This window comes from Palaemon carinicauda, chromosome 30 (genome assembly GCF_036898095.1).
Source record: "Palaemon carinicauda isolate YSFRI2023 chromosome 30, ASM3689809v2, whole genome shotgun sequence".
In the NCBI taxonomy this organism is placed as follows: domain Eukaryota; kingdom Metazoa; phylum Arthropoda; class Malacostraca; order Decapoda; family Palaemonidae; genus Palaemon; species Palaemon carinicauda.
The window spans coordinates 50527000-50553116 of NC_090754.1; the positions used below are offsets into that span (position 1 = coordinate 50527000).

Consider the following 26117-nt stretch of genomic DNA (forward strand, 5'->3'; position numbering starts at 1 on the left):
TCTTAACCCCCTTATAAGGGGAAGGGAGGCCCTTGCGACGCAGCGGACGGTGAGCCTTACGGCGAAGACGGCCACGGGGAAGAATAATAATAATCGGCAGTCAACTTCAAACACACACACAAGCTCTCGTAAAGAAAAAGCAGAAAAAAGATTAAAGGCTGTCAACGAGGACAATGGGCAGAAACGTCTGTTCATCGCCGAGCCAAAAGTGAAGTGAAGCAAGTCACCGGTGTGTGGGGGGGGAGGGGTAGCAAGCTACCCTTCCCCTACCCCCCGTTAACTAGCGCGGCGGTAATTGACCCTCGTTAAAACTATTGGCTCGTCATTTCAGCTGCGCTAAAAGGTAAACCCAATGTAAATAGCGTGGTTTGTATTTCGGTTACGGAACAACTGTCTTTTCAGTAACTTGGCAATCAATATATAGAATAAAATACAATTAATAAACATCAAATGCACTTGTAAGTCATAGATGTACAACTTTGCTCCGGTAGGAAGAACAAAGCATTTATAAGGTTTTCGACTACAGTCTAGTTATCTAAACTGCAGAGGAAGTGCAAAGCAAGTTTTATATAGACATGCAATTGCAAAGTTGGTTGGGACACAGGGTATGTAATTAAAATGTGAGTAAATATTTACTATAGTACAATATTCCTATTGAAAAAAAATAAGAAATGTTCATGATGCTCTGAGGCAAATAATTGGGGGACGCCTATATTTCTTAAACATTATAGGCTTAAACATTCCAAAAGTTATGCATGAAAAAACAATTTTAGAAGGTAAACAAACACTAGAACACCACCTGACCTTCGTTCCTCGCCTAACCTACCCTAGGAGCTGTGGTCCCAGAGGGATTACATCCCCTGGAGCCACTCTTAAACCACCATATCCTTAACTTACCCTTCTTCAGCCAAGTCTCAACCCTGTGTTTGCTTCCCAACTGCCCTTCCTCCTGACGAGGAAACGCCAAACTATATTTTGCCCCAGAGAATACTCGAAGGTACACTCAAGCATGCTATTCTATCTTATTTCTCTTCCTCTTATGTTAAACTTTTTTATAGTTCCTCACCGAGCTATTTTCCCCGTAGGAGCCCCTGGGTTTATAGAATCTTGCTTTTTCAACTAGGGTTGAAGCTTAGCAAATAATAATAATAATAATAATAATAATAATAATAATAAAGTTTTACGACTGTACCAACCAAATACATATATCCAAATAATAACAATAATATATTTTACGACTGTACGAACCAACTAAATAAATCCCTAAAGGGGTCACAGAAAAGCTCCATAGTTAAGGGAACAATGATCTACATTCATTAGGATTAAATGGAAGTGTCGGTTTCATTGTAGTGTACTGTATTACTGTTTGGAATCACACCCTGTAATACAATACAAATTTACCAAAGAATCCCTACAATAATTTTGGTAAATTTACTTATGTTGCTAATAACTCACAGTGGATAACAGAATTGTTATTTTGGCATACTTTTATGTTTTAAACAAATATGGTGATTATCGGGTATTATGCCAAGAAAATCATTCCTTTATCCAATCTTACTGGGAAAACAGGTATTCACTTCAGTATTTTGAGCTATCGAACAATGGCAACTTATGCTACCTACAATGCCCAATAATTGATCACAAGGAACTGCTACAAATTGTATGTGAACAAAGAGTCTTACCAAAAAACGTCAACAGCCTTTATATAGCACCAAGATCAATATGCACTAAATTTATTGATATCCAGGAAGAACTGACCGAAGCCGAGTTGTTAAATGTTGTGGCTGTCGTGGCTCTGTGAAAAATAACAAGGATCATAAAGAGATGAAATAAGTCACTAAAAAGAGCTGTTTGCCTGGTATTATTATTATTATTATTATTATTATTATTATTATTATTATTATTACTTCATTGCTCCACTTTAGGAAAACTAGTTCAAATGAACTATTACAGGATGAAGTGTAATGTTACTGACCTATGGCGGCGAAGAAATTCGAAAATCATTATATCGTTGTGTTTTATATGACACTGAGCTCTCTTCCCTCATTTGACACCCAGCATGACTGATTTCTGTCAATTTTGAAAATCCAATGTGCTTCAATTAATAGTTAATTACTATTCAATAAAGATCAGAATCATTCAATCAAATGCACAATTGTAATCTCCTGCCCATCCTGTTTTATTTGAAACCAAACACGGTATTTTTTCTGCAGCAAACATTTCAAGAATTTAGTCTTAATTCATTACCAATTAACAAAACAATGAATAGAATATCAGGTACAGAGGCACGTGTGTTGATGCAGGTATTCTCCAAGTATACATATTATCACATATCAAGTTGTAGAGTGTAGACAGATCGGCAAAGTATCAATGGAGGAGTATGCTTTTGAAATGAAATTAGTACTTGGAAAATTATTAATCTCTAATAAATCATGTGGATGAGATCATGGTGAGGGGTAGATGGAGATGGTTTGGGAAGAGTTGGAAGATCCAGGCCTACATGACTGAGGACTGTGAAGCGGGAAGTATGAGACGATGAATGGAGAAGTATTGATTTAAAAGCTCAAGATAGAGACGGCTGGCAAGATTTAACACAGGCCCTTTACGTCAATATAAATATAAATGATAAATAGGAAGAATGATCAAGGCAGAAATAAAATCAGTAACCATAAAGAGGGATACTAAAACTGGAAAGCAGAATTAGAAAGTAAAGTGAGCTCAGGAAGTGAAATGCATAAATTAAACAAGAACAAATATATTATCGCAATACATATGCACTTGCATTAGAACAAATACGTAAAAATAATAATAATAATAATAATAATAATAATAATAATAATAATAATAATAATAAATAGACACAAATGGGTCTTGTAAGCTGTAATTTTCGTGAAAATATCGGAAATGATTTAACCCTTTATTTTGCCAGAGTATAGAAAAGAAATACATGAATTAATAGATGTATAACGTCCTTACAAAGAATGGTTTTAAAAACTGTTGGATCACTTTTAATTGTTGAAAGAAATAGGGATAAGAAGAAGAAATTCTATTCATGGTGTGGAAAAGATAAATTAACATGATAGAAAGATAAACTCAAATCTAAACTACAGCGCAAGATCACTAGAGGAGCCGTTACAAAGACTTCGCCTCACTAGCAGCCTCAACCCCTTGAAAGAGAACCAAAATAAGACAACAACGCAATACTGTACATAAACAATTCGCTTAATTGGCAAATTATATCACAAGATAACAAATTAATTGTCATCTACATTTAAGAACAAGGAATAGGTAAGTTTTGTTGGGCTAAATAATAAGACAGTGTTAATTTTATGTAGATTAGGTTAAGATAGCATACGGTGGGCTAGTTAGACCAATTTTTCAATTGACTAATATTATGATACATTTTCAAGTCAAATATATAATCTATATAATTTTCCATTTCGGTAACCGGTCATTTAGTGTTAAAAAATCAATGTCCAGTTGGAATTTTTTAAAAAGGGCATTTTAAACGTTTAAAGAGCAGAGAGTTGGTATGATCGGTGAGTTATCCATTACCTATTCGTTTGGGCTTAATATATAAGAAAGCTGTGCTCTGCCAAGCCTACTGTTAGTTTTTGAAACCCTTGTAGTTTATTAAGGACAAATTGAGTGTAATATTTCAAAAGTTATGACTGAAAAACTGCACTTAAAAGAAAATTAACTATAAGACCACCTAACCTAACCTAGGAGCCATATCCTTACCAACCGGGGTGGAAGACTTCCCTCTTAAACTGCTTTATCCTTAGTTTACCCTAATATTAAGTCTCGACCCTGTATTTGCTTCCATCTGGCTTCAATGCTGGGAAGGTAACACTAAGTCATATTTCTTAAATCGTAAAACTAGCTATTATTATATATCATATCAAGATAAACCAGAACTTCATTGAAATAAAATTGACATAAGTAATACGAAAGTTCACGCCTATCCCAACGGAATACATTCATCCCTTACCAACTTGGGAGCCTTTGTATATCAGCGGCCAGTTCCTCAGGCATTGATTAAAAATGGACATCAACTAACCTAAACTTTCCCCCCTAACCTACAAGCCATGTCCTTACCTACTTACCTAATGGGGGGGGAGGGGGCTGCAACCCCCCTTACACTGCTGTAGGGGGGGCCCTGCAACCCCCCGTACACTGCTGTAGGAGGGGGGCCCCGCCTGCAACCCCCCCTTACACTGCCGTATTCTAGGTTAGACATAATAATACACACAAATGGCCGCTATCATACATATATCCCCCAAATCAATATTCTCTATTGCAAAAATATTTTTTAGGATTTGCAATATGACAACAGATCCACAGCGGTGTTGATTGTGAGGTAACAGAGAGCCAACTGACCACCACAATGATAACAGGTTGTAGCTCCATATCAGTAGGCAGCACATGATTAACCCTTTTACCCCCAAAGGACGTATTGGTACTTTTCACAAAACCCATCCCTTTACCCCCATGGATGTACCGGTACGTCCTTGCAAAAAAAATGCTAGAAAATTTTTTTTTCATATTTTTGATAATTTTTTGAGAAAATTCAGGCATTTTCCAAGAGAATGAAACCAACCTGACCTCTCTATGACAAAAATTAAGGCTGTTAGAGCAATTTAAAAAATATATACTGCAAAATGTGCTGGAAAAAAAATAACCCCCTGGGGGTTAAGGGTTGGAAATTTCTAAATAGCCTGGGGGTAAAAGTGTTAAGACAAATTGTACATCCCTTCCCCTCCAAGATTATACATGGCAACAATTTAAGGGACAGATCACACTATAATTATGGTAAAAAGAGAAAGGCAAAAATTAAATAATTTAACTTTAAAGTATAGTGAAATATACTGAACATAATGTTTGATGATATTAAACTCAATTACCCTACAAGTAAACATATAGATAAAAAAATCCATTTCAGTCTTGACAATTTGGTTACAGGTAACAGACAATAAGATTTTGGATTGGCATAATTGTATAAAATAATGGTAAATATATGCTTTAATTTCTAGCTAAATAATTGGACAATATATTTTTCCTACTCGTTATCTTTTGTTTTATCTATTTCTGACCATGAATATTGGGGCAAACTACCTGTTCTTGAGGTTTCCTACCCCTATGTAATAAGAATTATGGGGGACCCTAGTGGAAAACCAGTGTTTTGGGTGGAGAAACCCAAAAACGAGTGATTAGCTGTAATAATAATGGTCAGAAATACATAATAAACACAAGATACCCAATTGGAAATACATATGAATCATATAAATGATGTGAAATTAGAGTACCATAATTACCTATAATTTAATTCACATCATGTCTCTTAACTGGTTTTTGCTCCGTCTTAACTCGGTTTGTTCTGTTGTGCCAAGCGGTACATTGCTGAGCAGTGCATGCCAATCATGTGGGTCATTATTTTGGGGATATTTTTTTACTTTCACGTGCAAAGCAATAGCTTATACTGAACAGAGAGTGTTTTAAACATAATCAATAAAAGAAATAATTGAAATTACACTAAATTTCAAAACAGATTGAATTCCCCTGTGGTGGTAGTCATGCTGTAACTGAAGCGGATTGGGGGGAAAAAATGGCTCTTGTAAAACAACATCCAGGAACGTTTGCATGAATATTTGAAAGGTCTCAGTTGGTTAAAAAAAAAAAAAAAAAAAAAACAGCTACTAGTTACATCATACAAAAAACAGAAAGCTGCAAAAAGCGAATGCATGCGCAGTAACCAACAATCATCCACCCAAAAGTAAACAATGGCCTTGGAAAATGAATTTGCACATTTTACTTGATCAATTCGTAAGTTGTTATACCCCAGCCCCATTATTCATATAGAGAAAAATACCAAAATGACCAGCACTCGCTCATTTCCTATTGCAATTTCCAGTTTCGCTAGAAATCAAAGTACTGTACTGTACATATTAACCAAAATAACTAATAAAAATATCACATTATTATTATTACTAGCCAAGCTACAACCCTAGCTGGAAAAGCATGATGCTATAAGCCCAAGGGCTCCAACAGGGAAAAATACCCCAGTGAGAAAAGGAAATAAATAAATTATGAGAATAAATTAACAATATATCATTCTAAAAACAGTAACAACATCAAAACAGATATGTCCTATATAAACTATTAACAACATCAAAAACAGATAAGTCATATAAACTATAAAAAGATTCATGTCAGCCTGGTTAACATAAAAAAATTTGCTCCAACTTTGAACTTTTGAAGTTCTACTGATTCAACTACCCAGTTAGGAAGATCATTCCACAACTTGGTAACAGCTGGAATAAAACTTCTAGAATACTGTGTAGTATTTAGCCTCATGGTGGAAAAGGCTCAATACTTTGAGCCACTTGAGTTTACTAGCACCCCTTCTAGGTCTACTAATAACACTGAACTCCTGACGAGAGTGTGTGACTGGCTTTGAGGACATAGGGCTCATGGAGGTGCCAGGCTGGGACATTAGTATGCTTGGTGATGAAGCGATGACTGTCAAGTGCCGTCTGTTCCTCTTTGAAACCCTACTGTTTTAATTGAGTGTAACTGAGTACTGTACTGTACTGTACTGTACTGACAATAGGGCTGGATTTTTTAGATTACATCTGACCTGTTCCGGTGTTTGGTATCTTGGTTCTGTATACGCACATGGGTCTATGATTCAATTGGTGAGAGTCTCTTGGAGGTTTCAAGGGTGCATAAGCTCCTACGATAATGCCACTTGCTGTTCCCTTTGACTTATTGTCTGTCTCCAGTACCTGTATAGGCTATTGTACTAACAGATGTCTTTTGGCTGTAGGAACCTTCTTGTGTACTGTAGTTTGCGGCCCATTGCAAGCTGTGACAGGGACTTCTTGACTCCCCTGCGAGGTGTGTTGAGATATTATACTGAAGTATCGCCAGGACTGTCTTCTCTGACTCAATGTATTTTCCTGGAGGAGCCTTTTTGCTGATTTGATAGCTGATTCTACCCTGCCATTGGACTGAGAGTATTGGGAAGCAGTCGATATTTGTTAAAGTCTCCCCAATGTGAATAGTAGTACCAAAGGTAGTTACTTATTTTATTAGATTTTGGCAATGTTAGGGAAAGGAGCTACTTCTAACAAACCCGCTAGTCTGTCTGCATATGCCATATATAGGTTTCTTTCTATCTGAAAAATATCTGTGACAAGCTGCTGGAAGGGATATTCTGCTGGGGGTATGAATACCAGTGCTTCAAGATGCAAATGAGTTTTTGTGAATTCTATTGGGGCCAATCATCGCCAGTGACTCTGGCTAGGAATAGTTGATACATCTGGTCATTGTACAGGTATGTGGCATTCCTGATGCAGTCTTCATCCAATAAAATGGCGTCCTATCCTAAAGTGGCAGTGGTTGCACATTCTCCTGCCACTTGAATGTCGTCCTGCAAGTCCATGTCCGAAGCTTTGTGGGATGATCTCATCCTAGGGTATCTTGAGAGAAAATCCGCAACAGAGTTCCTTTTTCTGGACAAGTTTTTGGTGTGGAACTTGAATTGGAGTGTCTTCTCCTTCAGGTTGAACTACCTTGGGTTGATAACACCCTTAAGAGTCTTATTGGCCCAGCGGTAAAAGGCTTTCGCTCGGCCCTCAGCTATGTCTGTAGACTAAAGGAGGTAGACTTCTTTGGAAGAAATTTCAATGCTCATACAAAGTTTTGAGCGGACCTGTCCTTGTGAGTCTACTATCGAGAAACATTATTAAGGTACAGTGCATGTATTACGTTTTTGGAGGAGGACACATCATGAACTGTCGAGGCGAGCCTCATGCAGGGACCTTACCCTGAAAATGGTTTCTTTGTTTGCCTAGCTTTGGCTAAATGAGTCAGCAAGCTTCTTGGTCTCTCTTTCAACTTCACCCATTCAAAGGGGTGGAAGCAGGTCTTGCTCTCCCTCGTCCCTTACTTGTAGCTAAAACACAAATCTACCGTCGAATAATTCCGGGGTTTTTTGGCCTATAACCAATGATCCTAATCAGTTTTTATTGTGTCCTGTGAGGTGCTATCTGAAGTGGACAAGGACCGTTAGACCTCACCTGCAACACCATGAGCATGGGAAAATCAAAGATATCCAAGAACATGAACTCATTCTGGCCAAGAGGTTATCTCTCGGACCCTCGCTTCATCTTCCACAGAAGTGACACATGCATGTCAAAGCTCACAACATAAGAGGTATTAGTACCCCTTACCTGCCAGCTGTTGACACCTTGTTATGAATTTAATTACCGTATTCAAGCTTCGCTGTTATCATTCTCCTATGTAAAGGACTCAGGTTTGTATAGTTAGGAAAAATACAAATTACATTGAAAATTTTTGTCATATTTGTTATTATTAACAGCTGAGTATAGGATATGGTGTTCTAATTAGTGTTCTAGTAGAGATATATTCAATTATATTGGTTAGAATACCTTTAAAAATATTGTTTGTTCCGTAACCGAAATACAAACCACGCTATTTACAAAGGGTTATTACTTTTAGCGTAGCTGAAATGGCGAGCCATTAGAATTTAACGAGGGTGTATTACCCCTGCGCTAGTTAGCGGGGGGGGTAGGGGAGTGGTAGCTAGCTACCCCTCCTCCCCCTCACACACAGGTGAATACTCACTTTAACTTTTGGCTCGGACTGTGACAGACGTCTCTGTCTTGGTCCTCGCTTGGCAGCCATTGTCTGTTTTGTCTTTACTTAATCGCTTACTTTTCTTTTACTCAATATATATGTAAACATGTTTTCATGTTTGTATATATATTTGAGTATAGAAATACGTAAGTTTCCTTTTCAGATGTGTGTGTGTAGTGTACGATATCTACGTGGAGGCCTCGGCAGTTAGGCCACCACGGCGTATTTTATGGGTGGCGATCGAGTTTGACTTATGTCTTTCTCTCTCTCTCTCTCTTGAGGTCGTTCACCCTTTTACTACGTGTTACTACGCCCTTGTAGCCTAGCTTCCTTTCCGTGTGGGGGGTTGCTACGCCGTACGTTTGTATCAATTAGTTATGAATCTAATTGTAGTTGTTTTTTGTTTTTCAGCTTGTAGAACGATTCCTTTCGGGGTTTTCATTCTTTCTTTAGTGTTCATTCATTTTTAAATTACATAATTACATAGTTACATAATTATAATTGTTATACAGTAGGTCCTCGGGTTATGACGGTCCCGACTTACGCGGTTTCGCCGTTACGAACGCGCCCCATAAAAATATAAAAATAATATTAAGCGTCGTTCCGTCTTACACCGTTAGCGTCGTAAGCGACGTAAACAATTGCGAACTAGTTTCTAGCGCGCGGTGGATGAATACGCTTTGCGGTGGTTGTGGGCGAGGAAGACGGCGTCGCTCAGTTCCACTCATACGCCATTTTTGGTTGTGATTGCCTGTTCTTTCTCTCACGTGTTTGATCGTTTTTTTGAACTTTTTGCCCTTCATTATGGCTCCAAAGCGCAAGGCAGATTCTTCTGATGGTAGTGCATCGAAGAAAAGGAAGGCCATCACCATGGAAGTGAAATTAGACATTATTAAGCGGTCTAAAAACGGTGAAACGCCAACGAACATTGGCCGATCGCTTGGCCTTAGCCGTTCGACCGTGGCTACTATCCTTAAAGATAAGGAGCGCATTGTTGAACACGTAAAAGGATCTGCTCCAATGAAAGCAACAGTGATAACGAAACAGCGTAGTGGTTTAATTATCGAAATGGAAAGGTTATTAGTGCTTTGGTTGGAAGATCAAAATCAACGGCGTATTCCAGTGAGCTTAATGGTTATTCAAGAGAAGGCTAAAAGGTTGTTTGAAGCGTTGAAAAAAGAAAGGGGGGGGAGAAAGTGAAAGTGAAGAGTTTTCGGCTAGTAGGGGTTGGTTTATGCGATTTAAGGCTCGGGCCAATTACCATAATCTTAAAGTGCAAGGTGAAGCTGCTAGTGGGGATGAGAAAGCAGCAAGTGAATTTCCTAAAGCGTTGGCTGAGATAATTAGGGAGGGGGGTTATTCTGCTTATCAGGTGTTCAATGCGGATGAGACAGGTTTATTCTGGAAGCGCATGCCTAACCGCACGTACATAGCAAAGGAGAAGGACTTGACTCTGAAGGACTTTTGGAAGTCCTACAACATCCTTGATGCTATTAAGAACATTGCTGATTCCTGGGAGGAGGTGAAGGTTACAAACATGAATGGTGTTAGGAGGAAGCTATGTCCTCAATTTGTTAATGATTTTCATGGGTTTGAGGACACAGTTGACCATGTTATCAAGAACATTGTTGCCCTGAGTAAGGAAACCGATTTGGAGATGGAGGTTGATGATGTTACGGAGCTGCTAGAATCTCATAGAGAGGAGTTATCTGCTGGGGACTTGATACAACTGGAGAAGCAGATCATAGAGGAAGAGGAAGAAGCCCCCACCCCAGACCCTAAGGCTTTCACAAGGCAGGGCTTGTCAAAAGGTTTTGCCGAGATACAACAAGCATTGGCAACTTTCGAGGCTCAAGATCCCAACATGGACAGGTTCACCAGGGTTTCCAGAGGTGTCATGGACTTACTGCAGTGTTATAAGGAGATTTTGGATGAGAAGAGGATCCTCTCTGTCCAGTCTAACCTGGAGCGGTATTTTAAGAAAGTAGAGAGAACTGCACCCTCTACATCAGCTGCCTCTACTACTCCAGATTTGCCTGCAACAGAGCCTCTACCATCAACCTCAGCTGCCTCTATTGCTACAGAGCCTCTGCCATCAACCTCAGCTGCCTCTGCTTCTCCAGCTTCTCCACCACCTCTTGTAGGCTCTTCACCTCCAGACTCGCCTGCCCCAGCTTCTCCAGCATCTTCTGTCTCACTTCCAGAGAATCCTGATTCACCTGCCCCAGTTTCTCCAGCATCTTCTGCACCTTCCTCTCCACAATAAACCAGTCTCTCCGTCCCTTGCAACATCCCTTCCAGTGTGCAAGCCAACCATAGGAATAAGGTAAGGAATTGTTCTCTTTTTTTTTTTTATTGATATTTACTTTAATTCATGTGGTAAGGAATTGTTTTCTTTTTTTTTATTGATATTTACTTTAATTCATGTGGTAAGGAATTGTTTTCTTTTTTTATTGATATTTACAGTGAACCCTCGCTACTTCGCGGTTCGACCATCGCGGATTCACCACTTCGCGGATTTTTTCCATAACCCATATATATACAGTAATATATATATATATATGTATGCATGTATTTATGTATATATGTAGGTATGTATATGTGTATACATATAAATATATATATATATATATATATATATATATACACACACACACACACACATATATATATATATATATATATATATATATATATATATATATATATATATATATATATATATATATATATATACATATATATATATATGTATATATATATATATATATATATATATATATATATATATATATATATATATATATATATATATATATATATATATATATATATATATATATCTATATATCTATATATCTAAAGTAGGAAGATGTGATGTAGTTCTAAGGGAAAAGTATGGGAAATATGTCTGGGTAATAAGCAAAGCTCTACCTCCAGTTTGTTTCTACATTATGATCAGAGATAAATGTAAACAAAACATTGGTTGCCATTTTTTATCGTGCTTTTTAGCATGTTTAGGAAATGCATGATATAAAATCACCTTTAATATTTGTGCCTGTTTTAGTTTAGGGTACTGTAGTATATGCATTAAGTGTTCTGTACATTAAAGGGTAGTTTGTTAACAGTACTACGTACAAGGGAAGGTTTTAAAAGTCTGAATATACATGTTGAATAAATAGGTAAATATGGTGTCACTACTTCGTGGATTTTCACCTATCGCGGCTGCGACTGGAACCTATCTACCGCGATAAACGAGGGTTCACTGTACTTTAATTCATGTGGTAAGGAATTGTTTTCTTTTTTTTTTATTGATATTTACTTTAATTCATGTGGTAAGGAATTGTTTTCTTTTTTTATTGATATTTACTTTAATTCATGTGGTAAGGAATTGTTTTCTTTTTTTTTATTGATATTTACTTTAATTCATGTGGTAAGGAATTGTTTTCTTTTTTTATTGATATTTACTTTAATTCATGTGGTAAGGAATTGTTTTCTTTTTTTATTGATATTTACTGTAATTCATGTGGTAAGGAATTGTTTTCTTTTTTTCTAATATTGTTTTTATGTCATTTGATACATTTTATTATAGTACAGTATACAGTAATACTTTACAGTACAGTACAGTACGTATATTTATGGTGTTCCGACTTACACGGAAATTCGGGTTACACCGCGTCTTAAGAACGGATCAGCGTCGTAACCCGAGGACCCCCTGTAATTGTTTTGGTTACAGCTCTCCTTCCGCGAGTGTAAGTGGTTGTGAGGGCACGTGCCTGTTGTGTAATTCTTGTTCCTTTCCCTCGGGATTCCTCTTCGGAGCCTTCCCGGGGGAATGAATGTGTACTAATATTATTTGTTTTATTTTTTTACAGTTACCGATCTAGTTCGTTTCTGTAATATAGCAACGGTGTGAGCTGTCTGGTTGAGTCCTGGGGATTCGGCTGTTGCTGCCTCCCCCCTTGTATTTTCGTCAGGGGCGTGTCTCCTTCTACTGGTAGTACTCCCGTGTCGACAGACAGCTCTCCAGTTCATTTTAGAACAGTCAGGAGGCTTGCCTCCTTGGGCGGATAACTTTCCTTTCGAGGGAAGTTTTTCCTGTCCAGGCTTGAGTTTTTTCCCTTTTGGGGGGTTCTTCTCTTGCCTTTTTTTTCGTGCGACTATGCTCTTGGTGCTGAGCGGTCGCACCTGCAGTTTCGCTCAAGGGGCTGGGCAACTGCAGGAGCTCCTCTTCGGAGGATTGCTCCTTTTAGGTCACTGGCTGACCAGTCTCTTCCACGAAGTGTTTCTCTTTCGTTCTCGAGAGAGTACACTCATAGAGACTCCTCTTCGGAGGTTTCTTCTGTTGCTGTTGCTGTTGGCCTCCCTCGCCGTAAGGCCCTCCGTCCGCCTCGTCGTAAGGGCCTCTCATCTCCCTATAAGGGTGCTTGAGGCGCCCTTTTGGATCTCCGTTTGCAGCCTACAACTCCTTTTTCTCGATCTTCCGCCTTGGTGCAGATGGACAGCAGTCTGATCTCGTCTTCCGACGGGCAACAGTCTTCCCGACGGACAACGGTCTGCCCGACGGACAGCGGTCTTCCGACGGACATCATTCTCCCGGCGGACAACGATTCCTTCGGGGCAAAGGGTTGCCCCCACGGGGGTTTTTCCCTTGCGCGTCAGGGTTTCCCTGCGCGCCCTTCTGCTCATCAGCGCGCTCCTGTTCGTCAGCGCTTTCAAGATGATCTTCCCTGCGGTTCCTGTTACGTGCCCTGTGCGCCCACGTTCGCCCTCGCGATCTAGAACTTCGGTTCAGGTCGGGGTCAAGGACTCTTCTTCTTTGCGCAGGCTTCCACGCGTAGCCTTCTACTCGTCAGCGATCATCAGCTCGTCAGCGATCATCAGCTCGTCAGCGATCATCAGCTCGCCAGCGATCATCAGCTCGTCAGCGATCATCAGCTCGTCAGCGATCATCAGCTCGCCAGCTATCATCAGCTCGCCAGCGATCTCCGGATCGCCCACGTGTGTTACAGCTGGCACGCCAACGTTCTCCAACACTTCTGAAGGAACATGGTTCGCCAGCTACTAGCTCACCTGCGCATGCTGATCGCCATCGCACGACCCTCAACTGCGGATGCTGATCGCCATCGCGCGACCCTCAACTGCGGATGCTGATCGCCATCGCGCAACCCTCAACTGCGGATGCTGATCGCACGACCCTGCATGATCGCCCGCCTCATCGCACAACCCTGAACGATCGCCCTCCTGCGGATGCTGATCACCATCGCACCCTTTCACGCGATCATTCACCTGCGCATGCTGCTCGCCATCGCACAACCCTGCACGATCGCCCGCTTACGCATGCTGCTCCTCATCGCACAACCCTGAACGATCGCCCTCCTGCGGATGCTGATCACCATCACACCCTTTCACGCGATCATTCACCTGCGCATGCTGCTCGCCATCGCACAACCCTGCACGATTGCCCGCTTACGCATGCTGCTCCTCATCGCACAACCCTGAACGATCGCCCTCCTGCGGATGCTGATCACCATCGCACCCTTTCACGCGATCATTCACCTGCGCATGCTGCTCGCCATCGCACAACCCTGCACGATCGCCCGCTTACGCATGCAGCTCCTCATCGCACAACCCTGAACAATCGCCCTCCTGCGGATGCTGATCACCATCGCACCCTTTCACGCGATCATTCACCTGCGCATGCTGCTCGCCATCGCACAACCCTGCACGATTGCCCTCTTACGCATGCTGCTCCTCATCGCACAACCCTGAACGATCGCCCTCCTGCGGATGCTGATCACCATCGCATCCTTTCACGCGATCATTCACCTGCGCATGCTGCTCGCCATCGCACAACCCTGCACGATTGCCCGCTTTCGCATGCTGCTCCTCATCGCACAACCCTGAACGCTCGCCCTCTTGCGGATGCTGATCACCATCACACCCTATCACGCGATCATTCACCTACACATGCTGCTCGCCATCGCTTACCATCATGCGGTCATTATCGCCAGCGATCTTCTTCACCTACGCGGCAGCACGATCCCTCGCCGACACGCCATCGCTTGCGTTCGTCGCCTCGGACACGTGTTCATTTACCTGCCCACCCTCACGCCCACTCGCCTGCGCGATCGCTCGCCTGCGCGCCCGCGCGACCGCTCGCCTGCGCGCCCGCGCGACCGCTCGCCTGTGCGCCCGCGCGACCATAGTTCACGGCGAATCCCACAGCCGGTGGTAGCAGCAGGGACGCGTGCTTCTAGACGGCACTCGGGATCACCTCCATCCAAGCACAGGTTGGTAGTGCAGGACGAAGACAGGTCAGTACAGCATTCTTCCCCACCTTCTTTTCAGGCAGGTACCGTCGTGCCCACTCCAAAAGGATCGCCCGACCCCTTTCACCTTAGCGAGGATTTCGGACTCTGTGTCCTTGGAGCAGCAGACATGGTTTGGTCCACTGGCACGGGCGTTAATGAGGGCTATGAAACCAGCACTCGCCGGCCAGGGTAACAAACCAGCGGCTGTCTCTTCTACGCTGAAGAGAAAGAGAGGAGTGGACTTCGTGGTGACTTCCCCCAGGGCGAAGTTGGTTCCCAAGAGGTCGGTCTCGAGGGTCCCCTCTCCTGCACGAGTACTCTCTCCTTCTCCCGCCCTGGAAGGATTTTTGGCGGGGGGGCTTTCCGTTCAAGATTTCTCCATCGGACAAGGGGTGACTGCTTACCTCTTCCTCTGGGAGCTTACCAGGTTCTTTCCCTCCTCGGTTACGGCCCGAGGTTTGGTTCAAGGAAGCTACAGGAAGATCAAGGGTACTTTCCTCCTCTCGAGCTCAGGCACCTTGGCCTTTCATCGTTCAGTATCTACTTGCGGACAAGCTCGATGTTGTACCATCTGGACGCGCTGACTGAAGGCTTCCTTCGGGTGTCTCATCTGTGGAGGTCGACGACCTCAGACACCCTTCCATCCTTGAGAAGAGTTTTGTCTGTGCCCAAGGACAGAGACTTAGACAGCTGCTGTGCGGAGTAAATCGACTTCCGGTTTCACTCCTCCAAGGCGCTTTCTTCCAGACTCTGCAGGGCTCCAGCGCCCTTTTCTTTCAACCACGTCGGCTTAAGTTATCGGCTACGACAACTGGGACAAGGTGTCCAATTGCAGTTTCCTCCTGTCAGGAACAGATGGCACGGGAGACTTCCCCGGGGGGGCATAGTCCTAAAAGGAGTTCACGAACTCCAGGATTGCAGGTTTTTTCGCTGGGAGGATGCTTAAGGTTACTCATCCGAATGACAGCTTCCCGATGCCCATTCCCGCACAATCTCTGTGAGTAGCCAAGGATATCGCGCCTGCCGTCTCTGTCAGCGAATTCAGTGTCTCTGAACCTCTATGTCATAGCGTCAGCAGAGTTGCCCGGTTGGGCAGAATGATCCATACCTTAGGCGAAGGTCTTCCTTAGGATCATCGACGGCTTCACCCCCGGCCCCCTCAGTCGATCCTTTCTTGTAAGGAAGGATCTGAGAGGGGATGTCCATAGTCGACCTCTCAGCCCTGATCAAGTTTGTCGAACAAACTTCGGCCAGTGTAGACCAGCAGAATCGATCAGACTGGTAACGAGGCGACAGGACTCCTTTAACCCTGGATCGGAAGGACGGGTACTTTCAGTTTCCATTCCATCCATCTTCCAGGGTGCTCGTCGAATTCAGCCTAGACTGCAAGTTTTCCTGCTTATGATGCAGTGTGGCTATCCCGCCGTGGCATAGCAGGTTTGTTTCCCCCAGAGAACTCTCCCTGCCTTCCTCTTGGCCGCTCAGGTGCAGGCTTCCGCCTCCTCTGCTGTTTGGAGGGCTGGTCAACTCCGGTAGGCTCGGGTTTCGACCTTCTTCAGCGCCGGGACAAGCTTCCGGATGCTGACCATGAGTGTGGGCTCATGGTATTTTGCTTGGAGCCTTCTCTGCCTCAACATCTGGAGTATCTGGCCATGATATTGAGTCAACCGCCTTACCACATTGGAAACCCCGCTTCTCGTCCGTCCAGCAAGGTTAAGCAACGTCGGTACTTGGATGGGTGACCACCTAGGGACGCCAGATTCTGTTACCACATCCTCCGAGCCTTCCTTTCGGTTGACTGTGGCAAGACTGAGGAGAGTCGCAGTACCTGTTCTCAGTCAAGCAGAGCTTTCAGCCCTACCTTGGAACGTTTCCTAGTTCTTCTTTCCTCATTGACCCGTCTATAGTCCGAACGGTCGCCTCAGGATAAGTTCCATGTGGGGCGATCCAAGTTCCGGTGGCTTCAGGCAATGTTTAACCGGACTCCCTGGCCCTATGGGACCAGCGGAACTATTAAACCTGCAATGGGTGTTGACCTATGGAGCCTCTTGATGGTAGTGGATATTCTCGTCCTTTCCCCACATTCTTGATGCGGTTCTCGGACTTGTCAAAGGAAAGGGGGGGGGGGCATGTTCCGGTCCAGGCCTATGGTCAAGACCTGAAGGATACCTCTCCATCATTCAGGCAGGCTTAAGGGCCTTAGTCTGGCCCCTCTTCAGATCCTACAGCTCCTGCCAAGTCGCCCCGTTGCGCGTCGACTTCATTCTAACCAGCAGGGGACGCATTTTCACACCTTCACATCTTGCAGTAGAGATACCGGGATGATTGAGATTCTCTCAATTCCACCATCGGCTCTCTCATTCCAGGCAGGGGAATGTTTCTCTCAGACGATCCGAGCAGAGCCTCATAGAGAGAGTGTACTTAGGGGTCTTTGACCTTGGGTAACCAGCAAGTGCTGGTCTGGGGGACCTGATCGCGACACCTTGGAACCTCAAGCTTCCACTAGTCTTCACCCCAGTCTCAGACCCCGAGACTCTGGCAAGATGCATTCCGGTGATGGTGGGACAACTTCGACGCCTGCGTCTTCCCTCCTTTTTTTCTGCGGACAATGGGTCTCAACAAAACCAGGTTGTCTGTCAACCTTTCAATGGGAGAGCTCCACTGGGACTATGCGCAGAACGGTTTCTGGACCCTCTGCTTCCCCTGACGGAACTCCCGGGAGAGCTTCTCCCACGGCGCAGACTACTCAAGCAACCACACTGCGACATCTCTCCCGAACCGGGGCGTCGCTTCGGCTTCATGCCTGGAGACACTACGCTTTCTCCTCTAGAAGAGACAACCCGCTACAGTCGCGGTACTGAGGTCGCGTCATCTGCGATAGTCATCCACAGGGGTCTCCCAGGCAAAGTGAAGAGTCTAAGGTGGTTGGTGCCGTGGGAGATATACCTCTTCCCGTGAGGCCTCTTCTCCAGCAATAACTGTCTTATTGCCTTTCGGCGGGAGGAAACTCCTTTCCGCTCTCGGCAATGAAGCCTGTCGCTCAGCCTTTCCCTGACCTTCAGGCTTAAAGGAATAACTTTTTCCTGCCCGCTGGATCTATCCTCGCTCATGCGAAGCTACGATCGTCCCTGCCCTAGTCGGAGGAAGACCTCCAACTTGGAGCATGGCTCGGATTTTTAGTCCTTTAAGAGATCTTCTCAAGACCCTTTTACGACAGGCCTCGGATTGTATTCCGCCTTGGGTCTTCTGCTCACTCTGGCCACGGCCAGTGTGTAAGCAATCTTCTTGGTCTCTTACTACTCCCCCCTTTCTAAGGAAGAGGGGAAGGCAACATTCAGGCTCGCTCCTGAGTTGTTGGCTAGACTCAGAATCTGAGGGTCCCGACCCTTCGGTCCGATTCATTCAAGATTTCGAGTCTCCATTCTGTGTCTGATGTCCCAAGACCTTCTCTTTCTTGCCAGTAAGGAATCGAGAGGTTAGCGCTGGGAACAGCTGCAGTTTGGCCTCAGTTGCAGCGGATTTGGGAACACAAGGAGGACATGGGGGGAGAGTCACCAGTATACCTCTTCAGCCCGGACTCAAGGACATTCATCTCGACCTGTCTTCAGACCCTCCCCCGTCACGTCGCCCTACAGCACGATGTTGGATACATCGCAACGTCCCTCGCCTTCGAGTAATACTACTCTGTGACGCAGGTGCTACAAGCTGGAGTCTGGAAGCGTCTGATGACCTTCGCAGCCCGCTTCCTGCAGGGCGTGACCCACAGGAGTCTCGATACGTTTTCTATCGCTCTGTGGTGGCTACACAACAGCTGGTCTAACCTCAGGCTCCTTTTTGGACAGGTAGCAGAAGGTTGAGGGCATTGTTATCAGGTTTTAGTCTGCATGAACGAAAGAAGTATGTCTGGCCCTTACTTCTTTCTTCATCATCCCCTCTACGGGGAAGCAGCATCCTGGTCTCTGCATAGCTGACCTCGAACCTCTGCAGGTAAACCATGCTTCCTTGTGTTCCGAGTATTGAGTCAATACTGTCGCGTCCCCCATACCCTGACGAGGTGGTATTGGGAACGTCCTAACCCAGAGTTCCTTCTGGAACTCCAGGTCAACTGCCTAGGACGGGTCACACTTCTTTCTTCACACACAAGCTTACGTAGGCCACATGGTTCCTTGCGGAGCAAGGAACTTGTGAGGTGCAGGGACTCCTTTTCTCGAGTGCGACTCACTCGGATTCTGAGTCCCCGGGTAAAGCCAAAGCCAGTATGGCTGGGGACTTTCCACCCTTCCTAAGGGATAAGTCACCCTTTGTAAATAGCGTGGTTTGTATTTCGGTTACGGAACAAATGACAAATTCGAAGATAATTTGTATTTTTCCTAACCATACAAACCTTAGCTATTTACACATATTTGCCCGCCAGCCCTGTCCCCCAAGACAAGTCCTACCTCTAAGTGAAAGTGAGTATTCACCTGTGTGTGAGGGGGAGGAGGGGTAGCTAGCTACCACTCCCCTACCCCCCCGCTAACTAGCGCGGGGGTAATACACCCTCGTTAAATTCTAATGGCTCGCCATTTCAGCTACGCTAAAAGTAATAACCCTTTGTAAATAGCTAAGGTTTGTATGGTTAGGAAAAATACAAATTATCTTCGAATTTGTCATACTCTAGTTAAGTTCAATTGTAATTGATAACATTTAAAACACTCTCCTTTCACTATATAGCTGTTGTTGCTCATCTGAAATTTAAATATATCGCCAAAATAATGACCCAAATGGTTGATGTGCACTTGCCAAAACAGAAGAGCAAGGAGATAATGTTTATTTGCAAGATCTGGAAGTTGACACTGCAGGTCCTTCCACAACAAGTCAGCCAACTTAGTCTGCCTCCAACAATTTTTCCTCCAATCTTCCTTTACTTGCAGTGAGGGATGTTCTTTCCTGGTAGGTGGATAACAGGGTGCCCCATGTGAGAGTTTTGTCAACCTCCCTACTACTAGAAATGATTCTGATCTCTGACAAAATAAGTAGGGCAAACACCAGGAAGACATTGTTGCTTTGGACATGTGGTTAGCAGCCAGACTTCACTAGCACATACTTTTGTTTATAGCTTAGCAAGAATTTCAAGAAAAAATATTCATCAGCCACAACACAACTGGATTATGTAGGTGTTCTGGTACATCTACATTGAATTTCCACTGCAACTATGTACCAAAGGAATTGGGACATCTTATGTTGCTTGTGTCATGACAGGTACAGTATTTATCTGGTGGGGCTACTCTTAAACAGATCATGGATTATTATACTTTATCCATCTTCATTGAGGAAAACTCCTATTCCCTGTGGTAAAAGGCTATTGCATGGTTTTCAGCTTGGTCTTGTAACTGAAAGGCAGGGATACCTTGTCCTCATTCAAGTTATCCATACTCACACACAGCTTTGAACAGTCTTTCCTCCATGCTATCTCAAGTCTCTGAAGTAGTTCTACCATTCTCTGTGGTCTCTTTTAGGTGCTGGTCTAGCCTCAGAGACTTGCATTCACAATCATTTTCATGCTAATCTTAGCCTTGGCAAAGTCTGTTGACAAGGTTCTTGGCTTTGTATCAAATTTTGCATTCTTAGATTTGGGGATCTTTCATATTTTCCCCCTTCCTGCATTTTTGACAAAGACTCAGTACCTGTCAGTGCCTAATACCCCTCCCTCCTAGACTTCATTGGTGGTAAGCTGAAAAGATTTCAGTGCCCAGTATGAGCTTTGGGTTACAGTACTGTACTACGAGAAGAACATCCATTATCTAAAACTAGGTATCCGCATTATCTGTTAGTAATGACAGGTACAAATAGGTGTCCAAGAAAACTCCTCTTGCTCTTTGGGTTGTCGAGTAAATGGGACGACCTTATGGTCCTGGAAGAGCTTATAAGTGAGGTATTGCCTTGTTCCACTTAATTACAAGGATCTTCTCAGTTACACGGGTATTAAGGGTAACTTTCAAATGATATCCACAATTTTTTGGGTATAAAGTATCTTTAGGACCTATGGTATCTGCTCAGCAGCTTTTATAGCAACCTAAGCTCTTCATTTACTGAAAACCTACCTTGGATACAAAGGTTGACACAAAGGATGAAAGGGTGAGTGACCAGTCCTTGCTCTCCCTTCCTTGTTCATCTTTTCTCAAAAGATGCAAGAGCCCAAGCCGAATACAAACTTGAACTGTGCAGATACAGTTGAGTTACACAATAGAGTATCCTATTTAAAGCCTTTAATTCTGTGTGATATCCTCTGCCTTCCCTTTATCAAGTGAGGGTTATACAGCATGATCATCTTGGGTCAATTTTGATAACATTGTTGCCTACCAACTTGTTTCTTTCTCACACATTTAGGAGGTTCAAGGTTCCTCTTAATTTTTTTTTCGTATGTTGAATCAAGTGTATTCTTGACTTTGGCACAAGTTCTATATCGCCTCAGATACTTCTTGAGCACAGTAAGTAGTATGTAAGTTCCATCATCTTTATGAATTTTGTGGTCTGGTGGTAGTGTCATCATCTATCACCTGATGTCACTCAAGTGACACAACCTGCGGCTTAGGAACCACCACTTTACTGTACACATATTTTAATGTTCAACCTGAGGACTACTCAGTGCAGTAGAAACATTGGTATTGAAAAGAAAAAATTCATCGATTTTGATAATGCATAACCTTAGAATGTACTGTAGATTCATGGCTAGGTTGCAGTTGAAAATCATATCATGAACAAAGAACTAGTATCTAAAAGCTGGAGAGAGAGGGAAAAAAAGGCATTGAACTAAAATATTGAGCTGCTTTGGACATACGATGAGGAGGGATGAGGAACAGTTGTCAGAAAAACAGTAAATATGGAAGTAGCGGGACAAAGACTTGTAGAAAAACCCAGGAAACTGTGTAAAACGTAGAGAGCTACAGAACTAGCTCTGTTGGAATTGTTCAGAATGACAGAGTGCAGGATAGAAGGCAATGGAGAGAACTCATTTCCTGTCAATCCTGTACAGGGAAAATGTGACATAAAAACACTATAATAATACTGATGACTTTTGTATTCTGGAGTTCAATATTGGTTTATTACTGTGTGTATCTCAAAGAGAATTTGTGAAAAAAGAGACCTGAAGCAATGGCACTATTTTCTGGGAAGAAATTATTAAGGATAAATTCCATTTCTCCATAGCATAGCATAAAAACTTAGAAAAATTATCCTAAAAGGGCATAGATTATGACCTACACCAAAAGGAAATTCAGCCTAAAATTGCACAAGAAAGAAGAAAGTGAAGGGAATCATTTCATGTCTTAACCCCCTGGAAAAGATAACCTGATGATAAAACTAAAATTAGAATTTGTCTTAGTATTTTACAACCCACTATTTACAATAAAAATTATTTTTTTGAGATTTTATGCTAGCACAGTGCTAACCAAGACAACTTATGTAATTGGACTAGATAAGGCTGTTTACAAGGACTTTCATTATCCAGCTACTATGAATGTTAATGACTATATACTTCTGGTTTTTACTACCAAAGAAAAATAAATACTGTAAATCAGTGGTATGTATGCTGTGAATATTCATATATTTTTAACTTCTCCATTTTTTATAACTTTTTAATATTCATATTGTACAAAATTTATAAATGATAAGCCACAATATGACATGAAAGTCTAAGCAGCAATTATTATGACTTAATTTTGACAGGTGATGGCAGGCATGGCAGAGGCTGCAGCCAAACACATGGCTGCTACTTACCATCGGCTTCCTCCACTTCCTTCCATTAGTGAAATTGTCAAGTTATACAAGATTAGAGCTACAAAACATCTCAGTCAGAACTTTTTGATGGATCCTAAACTAACAAGCAAAATTGTCCGTAGTGCTGGTCGTGTAAAAAATTGTCATGTGTGTGAAGTTGGTCCAGGACCAGGCGGTATAACACGTTCGATTTTTGAGCAGAATGCAGCCCATGTCACAGTTATAGAAAAAGATCCAAGATTTCTTCCTTCTTTGGAACTCCTGAAAGATGCCTGTAAAGGAAACCTTCACATAGAGTTGGGGGATGTTCTTACTTTCAACATGGAGAATTCTTTTCCAAAGGAACTGGCTGCGCAGTCCTGGGAAGATAATATACCCAAGATTCATATAATTGGAAACCTGCCATTCAATGTGTCAACACCACTCATCATCAGATGGCTACATGATATCAGCTTACAGAGAAATGCTTGGGCTTATGGCCGAGTGCCTATGACTCTTACATTTCAGTTAGAGGTAGCACAGCGAATGGTGGCATCAACAGGTACTGAACATAGATCTAGGTTATCTATCATGTGTCAGAATTGGTGTGAAGTTAAACACAAGTTCACCATACCAGGTAGGGCATTTGTACCAAAACCAGATGTTGACGTTGGTGTTGTTACTTTCATTCCTCGAGTAAAGCCACAAATTCCCCTCGAGTTTAAGCTCGTTGAGAAAGTTGTAAGAAGTATATTTTCATTTAGGCAAAAATACTGTGTGAAAGGAGCTAGAAACTTATTTCCTTTAACAGTTAGAGATGAACTTGTTGATAAAATGTTTACTGTTGCAGAGGTTGACCCAACAACCAGACCAATGCAACTTAGTATTCCTGAATTTAACCGCCTGTGCCATGCATACTCGGCCATTTTAGAACAAAAACCTCATCTGGCAAAGTTCTCTATTCATCAAAAGAATTTTAATGAAGATTTTGATAGTAGTGATAATTTATAGAAAAGTGACTCTGTACAGAACCTGTTAAATATGCAGAATTTTAACTTCTTTGCATCTTAGATATATTAGCAATGTCCCAAATAAATCCTTAAAATATTTACTGTATATTGTCTTAGCAATAAATGTTATTTGTAACAGCAATTTTCTTTTGCTTCCTTTTGTATTAACCAGTATTATTATGCAACTGTAGATGCAGTGCACATTCTAACACTAATCAACATGAATCTTGCCTTTGAAGCATAAGCTACTTTTGCAAAAGGGTGAGCTTCTTAACCTTAGAATAAATAGAAATGACAAATGAATTAATAAATATTCCATTTCAGCAAGTGGTCAATTGGTATGATATAATTTTTTATTGTAAATTAGACTGGGTTTCCACTTATGGGAAAACTTAAATCATAAACTAGATGTTGTCAACTCATTTTTGGTTTAAAACAATTAATAACATTTATGGTGTTATTTAGACAAAATAATCCTAATTTAGAACAAATGAAATTATCCTTATTTAAGAAAAAAATGGCTCTAATTTTATATGAAATCGAGCAAGTTTAGAACTAAATCAAGGAGAGATGCCTCGAATGCGGTAATAGTTTGGAAAAGTGGGTCATAAAGTACAGATATACCAAGTTAGTGAATACTGTAAAATGTTCATGACAGAGATGGGAAGTGTAAGGGAAAAAAGTTATTATTAAGGGAGTAATTCAGATCTGGGAACTTACTTTTGTCTTCTTCTTCTGAGAACATTACCCAGTAAACAGAGATTAGCAATCTACTACATGTACAGAAGGAAATTATAGATGTAAGGTCTGAAGATGCATTGCTTAAGTATACCTATAATACTGTACTGTAGTTTTAAAGAACAATTTTCTTATTTTCATATTAGAGGAGAAGTCTAATTGGAAAGGGATCTCTGGTAGTGGTATCACTCGCCCCAGTTTTAATACCGACACCCTTTAGGGGTGAGCGAGCTGGATATATTCCTAGCATTCCATGCAACTTTTATCTCTGGTATATTTAGCAGTATTTATACCTTTGAAATGGTGCTTTAAGGAGCATTTCACTGGGCGACACAGGTTCCTTGCCCAGAAATAGATTTTTCCTTCGTCAAAATCCCTTATTTCCTGTGGTTATTTGATGGATATTTGTTATGGATATCTTTACCATTTCTAATGGGGTGTTTTGGGTAGGAAAGATTGATTATTATACTGTATTTATCCCCTGGAAAAGGCAAGAATCTATGTTGACCTGTGTAATGCAAGATCCAAGAGGTAAATTGAATTTATGAACTAATAAGTACAATACGGTTTAACTCTCCTGAAGTAACACGTTTTTCCACAGGGTAGTTACAGGAGGAGTTATATAGGGGATGGAGAGAAAAAAATGGTTTCATGGTCGAAAAGCTCAAAATTTTTAGCCATTAAGGTAAACATAAAATGTTTCACATATGCAAAAAGAAAGTCTGCTACCAATAGTCTCTCTGTCTGCTGTATTATTTATTCACTTATGAAATATTTCCTAACTTTGATGGTCAAGACTGATAAATCCTGTAGTGAATAATACTACATTGCATAATAGGTCTTTAAGTTAATCATTTTTATATTTGAAATAAGTAAGTCAAAAGTTAACAAGAAAAATATGTGATACAGTTTTACAGATATGGCATCAGCTGTGGAGTTGTCTAATGAAGATAAGTGGGACTTACTAGATGCTCTATACAAACATGGGGCTGACGTTGATACCCTACATGAACTTCTCCCAACTTGGACAAAGTCTGAGATTGAGCAAACGATCAAACGATTTAGAAATCGTGCTAAAAGGGTAAGTAATGGGTATTTTTTTAAATCTTATTCCTATATTGTACATTATTTAAAAGCTGCTATACTGCATTGATCGGATATTAGATCTGTAGTTGGATTTTGTTCTTTTTATGCTAAAAAAAAAGGATGATATTTTTTAATGTATTAAAGCATCTACTGTTATTTTATATCCAAATTTGAGGTGTACAGTACTGTACTCATGTTATTGAGAATATTTGTATATTGTCTGCTAAATTCTTCCTGAATAACATTTACAATACATTGTTCTTCATATCAAAGTTTTAACAAACTCGATAACTCCAGTGTCATTATCAGGAGTGTTTCTTTGCTCTAGCTCTTAGATTCTTACAATTGTAGTACAACACCCTCAATTTGAAGACAAGTTTCACAAGAAATCTATACTTTCATTCTTCATATGGCTATGAATTTAAGCTGAAGATCAATTTATTTCCATTTGTTTAGTAAAGATTGTGTTAGCAGTTGTTAGCCCATCTTTCTCTCTCTCTCTCTTTATATATATATATATATATATATATATATATATATATATATATATATATATATATATATATATATA

The 26117-nt window shown here is 41.7% G+C and overlaps 2 protein-coding genes across 3 annotated transcripts in view; both read left to right on the forward strand.

Moving 5' to 3' along the window:
* The first annotated feature begins 3154 nt into the window (after positions 1 to 3154).
* The window catches only part of LOC137623096 (uncharacterized), a 62013-nt gene continuing 39050 nt past the window's right edge, over positions 3155 to 26117 (forward strand). Inside the window, exons 1-2 of one of the 2 annotated variants that reach the window (XM_068353755.1) lie at positions 3155 to 3288; positions 25370 to 25541. In XM_068353755.1, the coding sequence (XP_068209856.1) occupies positions 25380 to 25541 (162 nt within the window). In that variant the 5' untranslated portion in view covers positions 3155 to 3288; positions 25370 to 25379. The remainder of the gene's footprint in view (positions 3289 to 25369; positions 25542 to 26117) is intronic. The other variant, XM_068353756.1, reaches the window with a different exon arrangement.
* Positions 4878 to 23860, forward strand: LOC137623521 (mitochondrial dimethyladenosine transferase 1-like). The gene is given in 3 exon segments (XM_068354355.1): positions 4878 to 4962; positions 22683 to 22693; positions 22695 to 23860. Coding segments are annotated over 3 exon segments (1125 nt in total). The 3' UTR covers positions 23724 to 23860.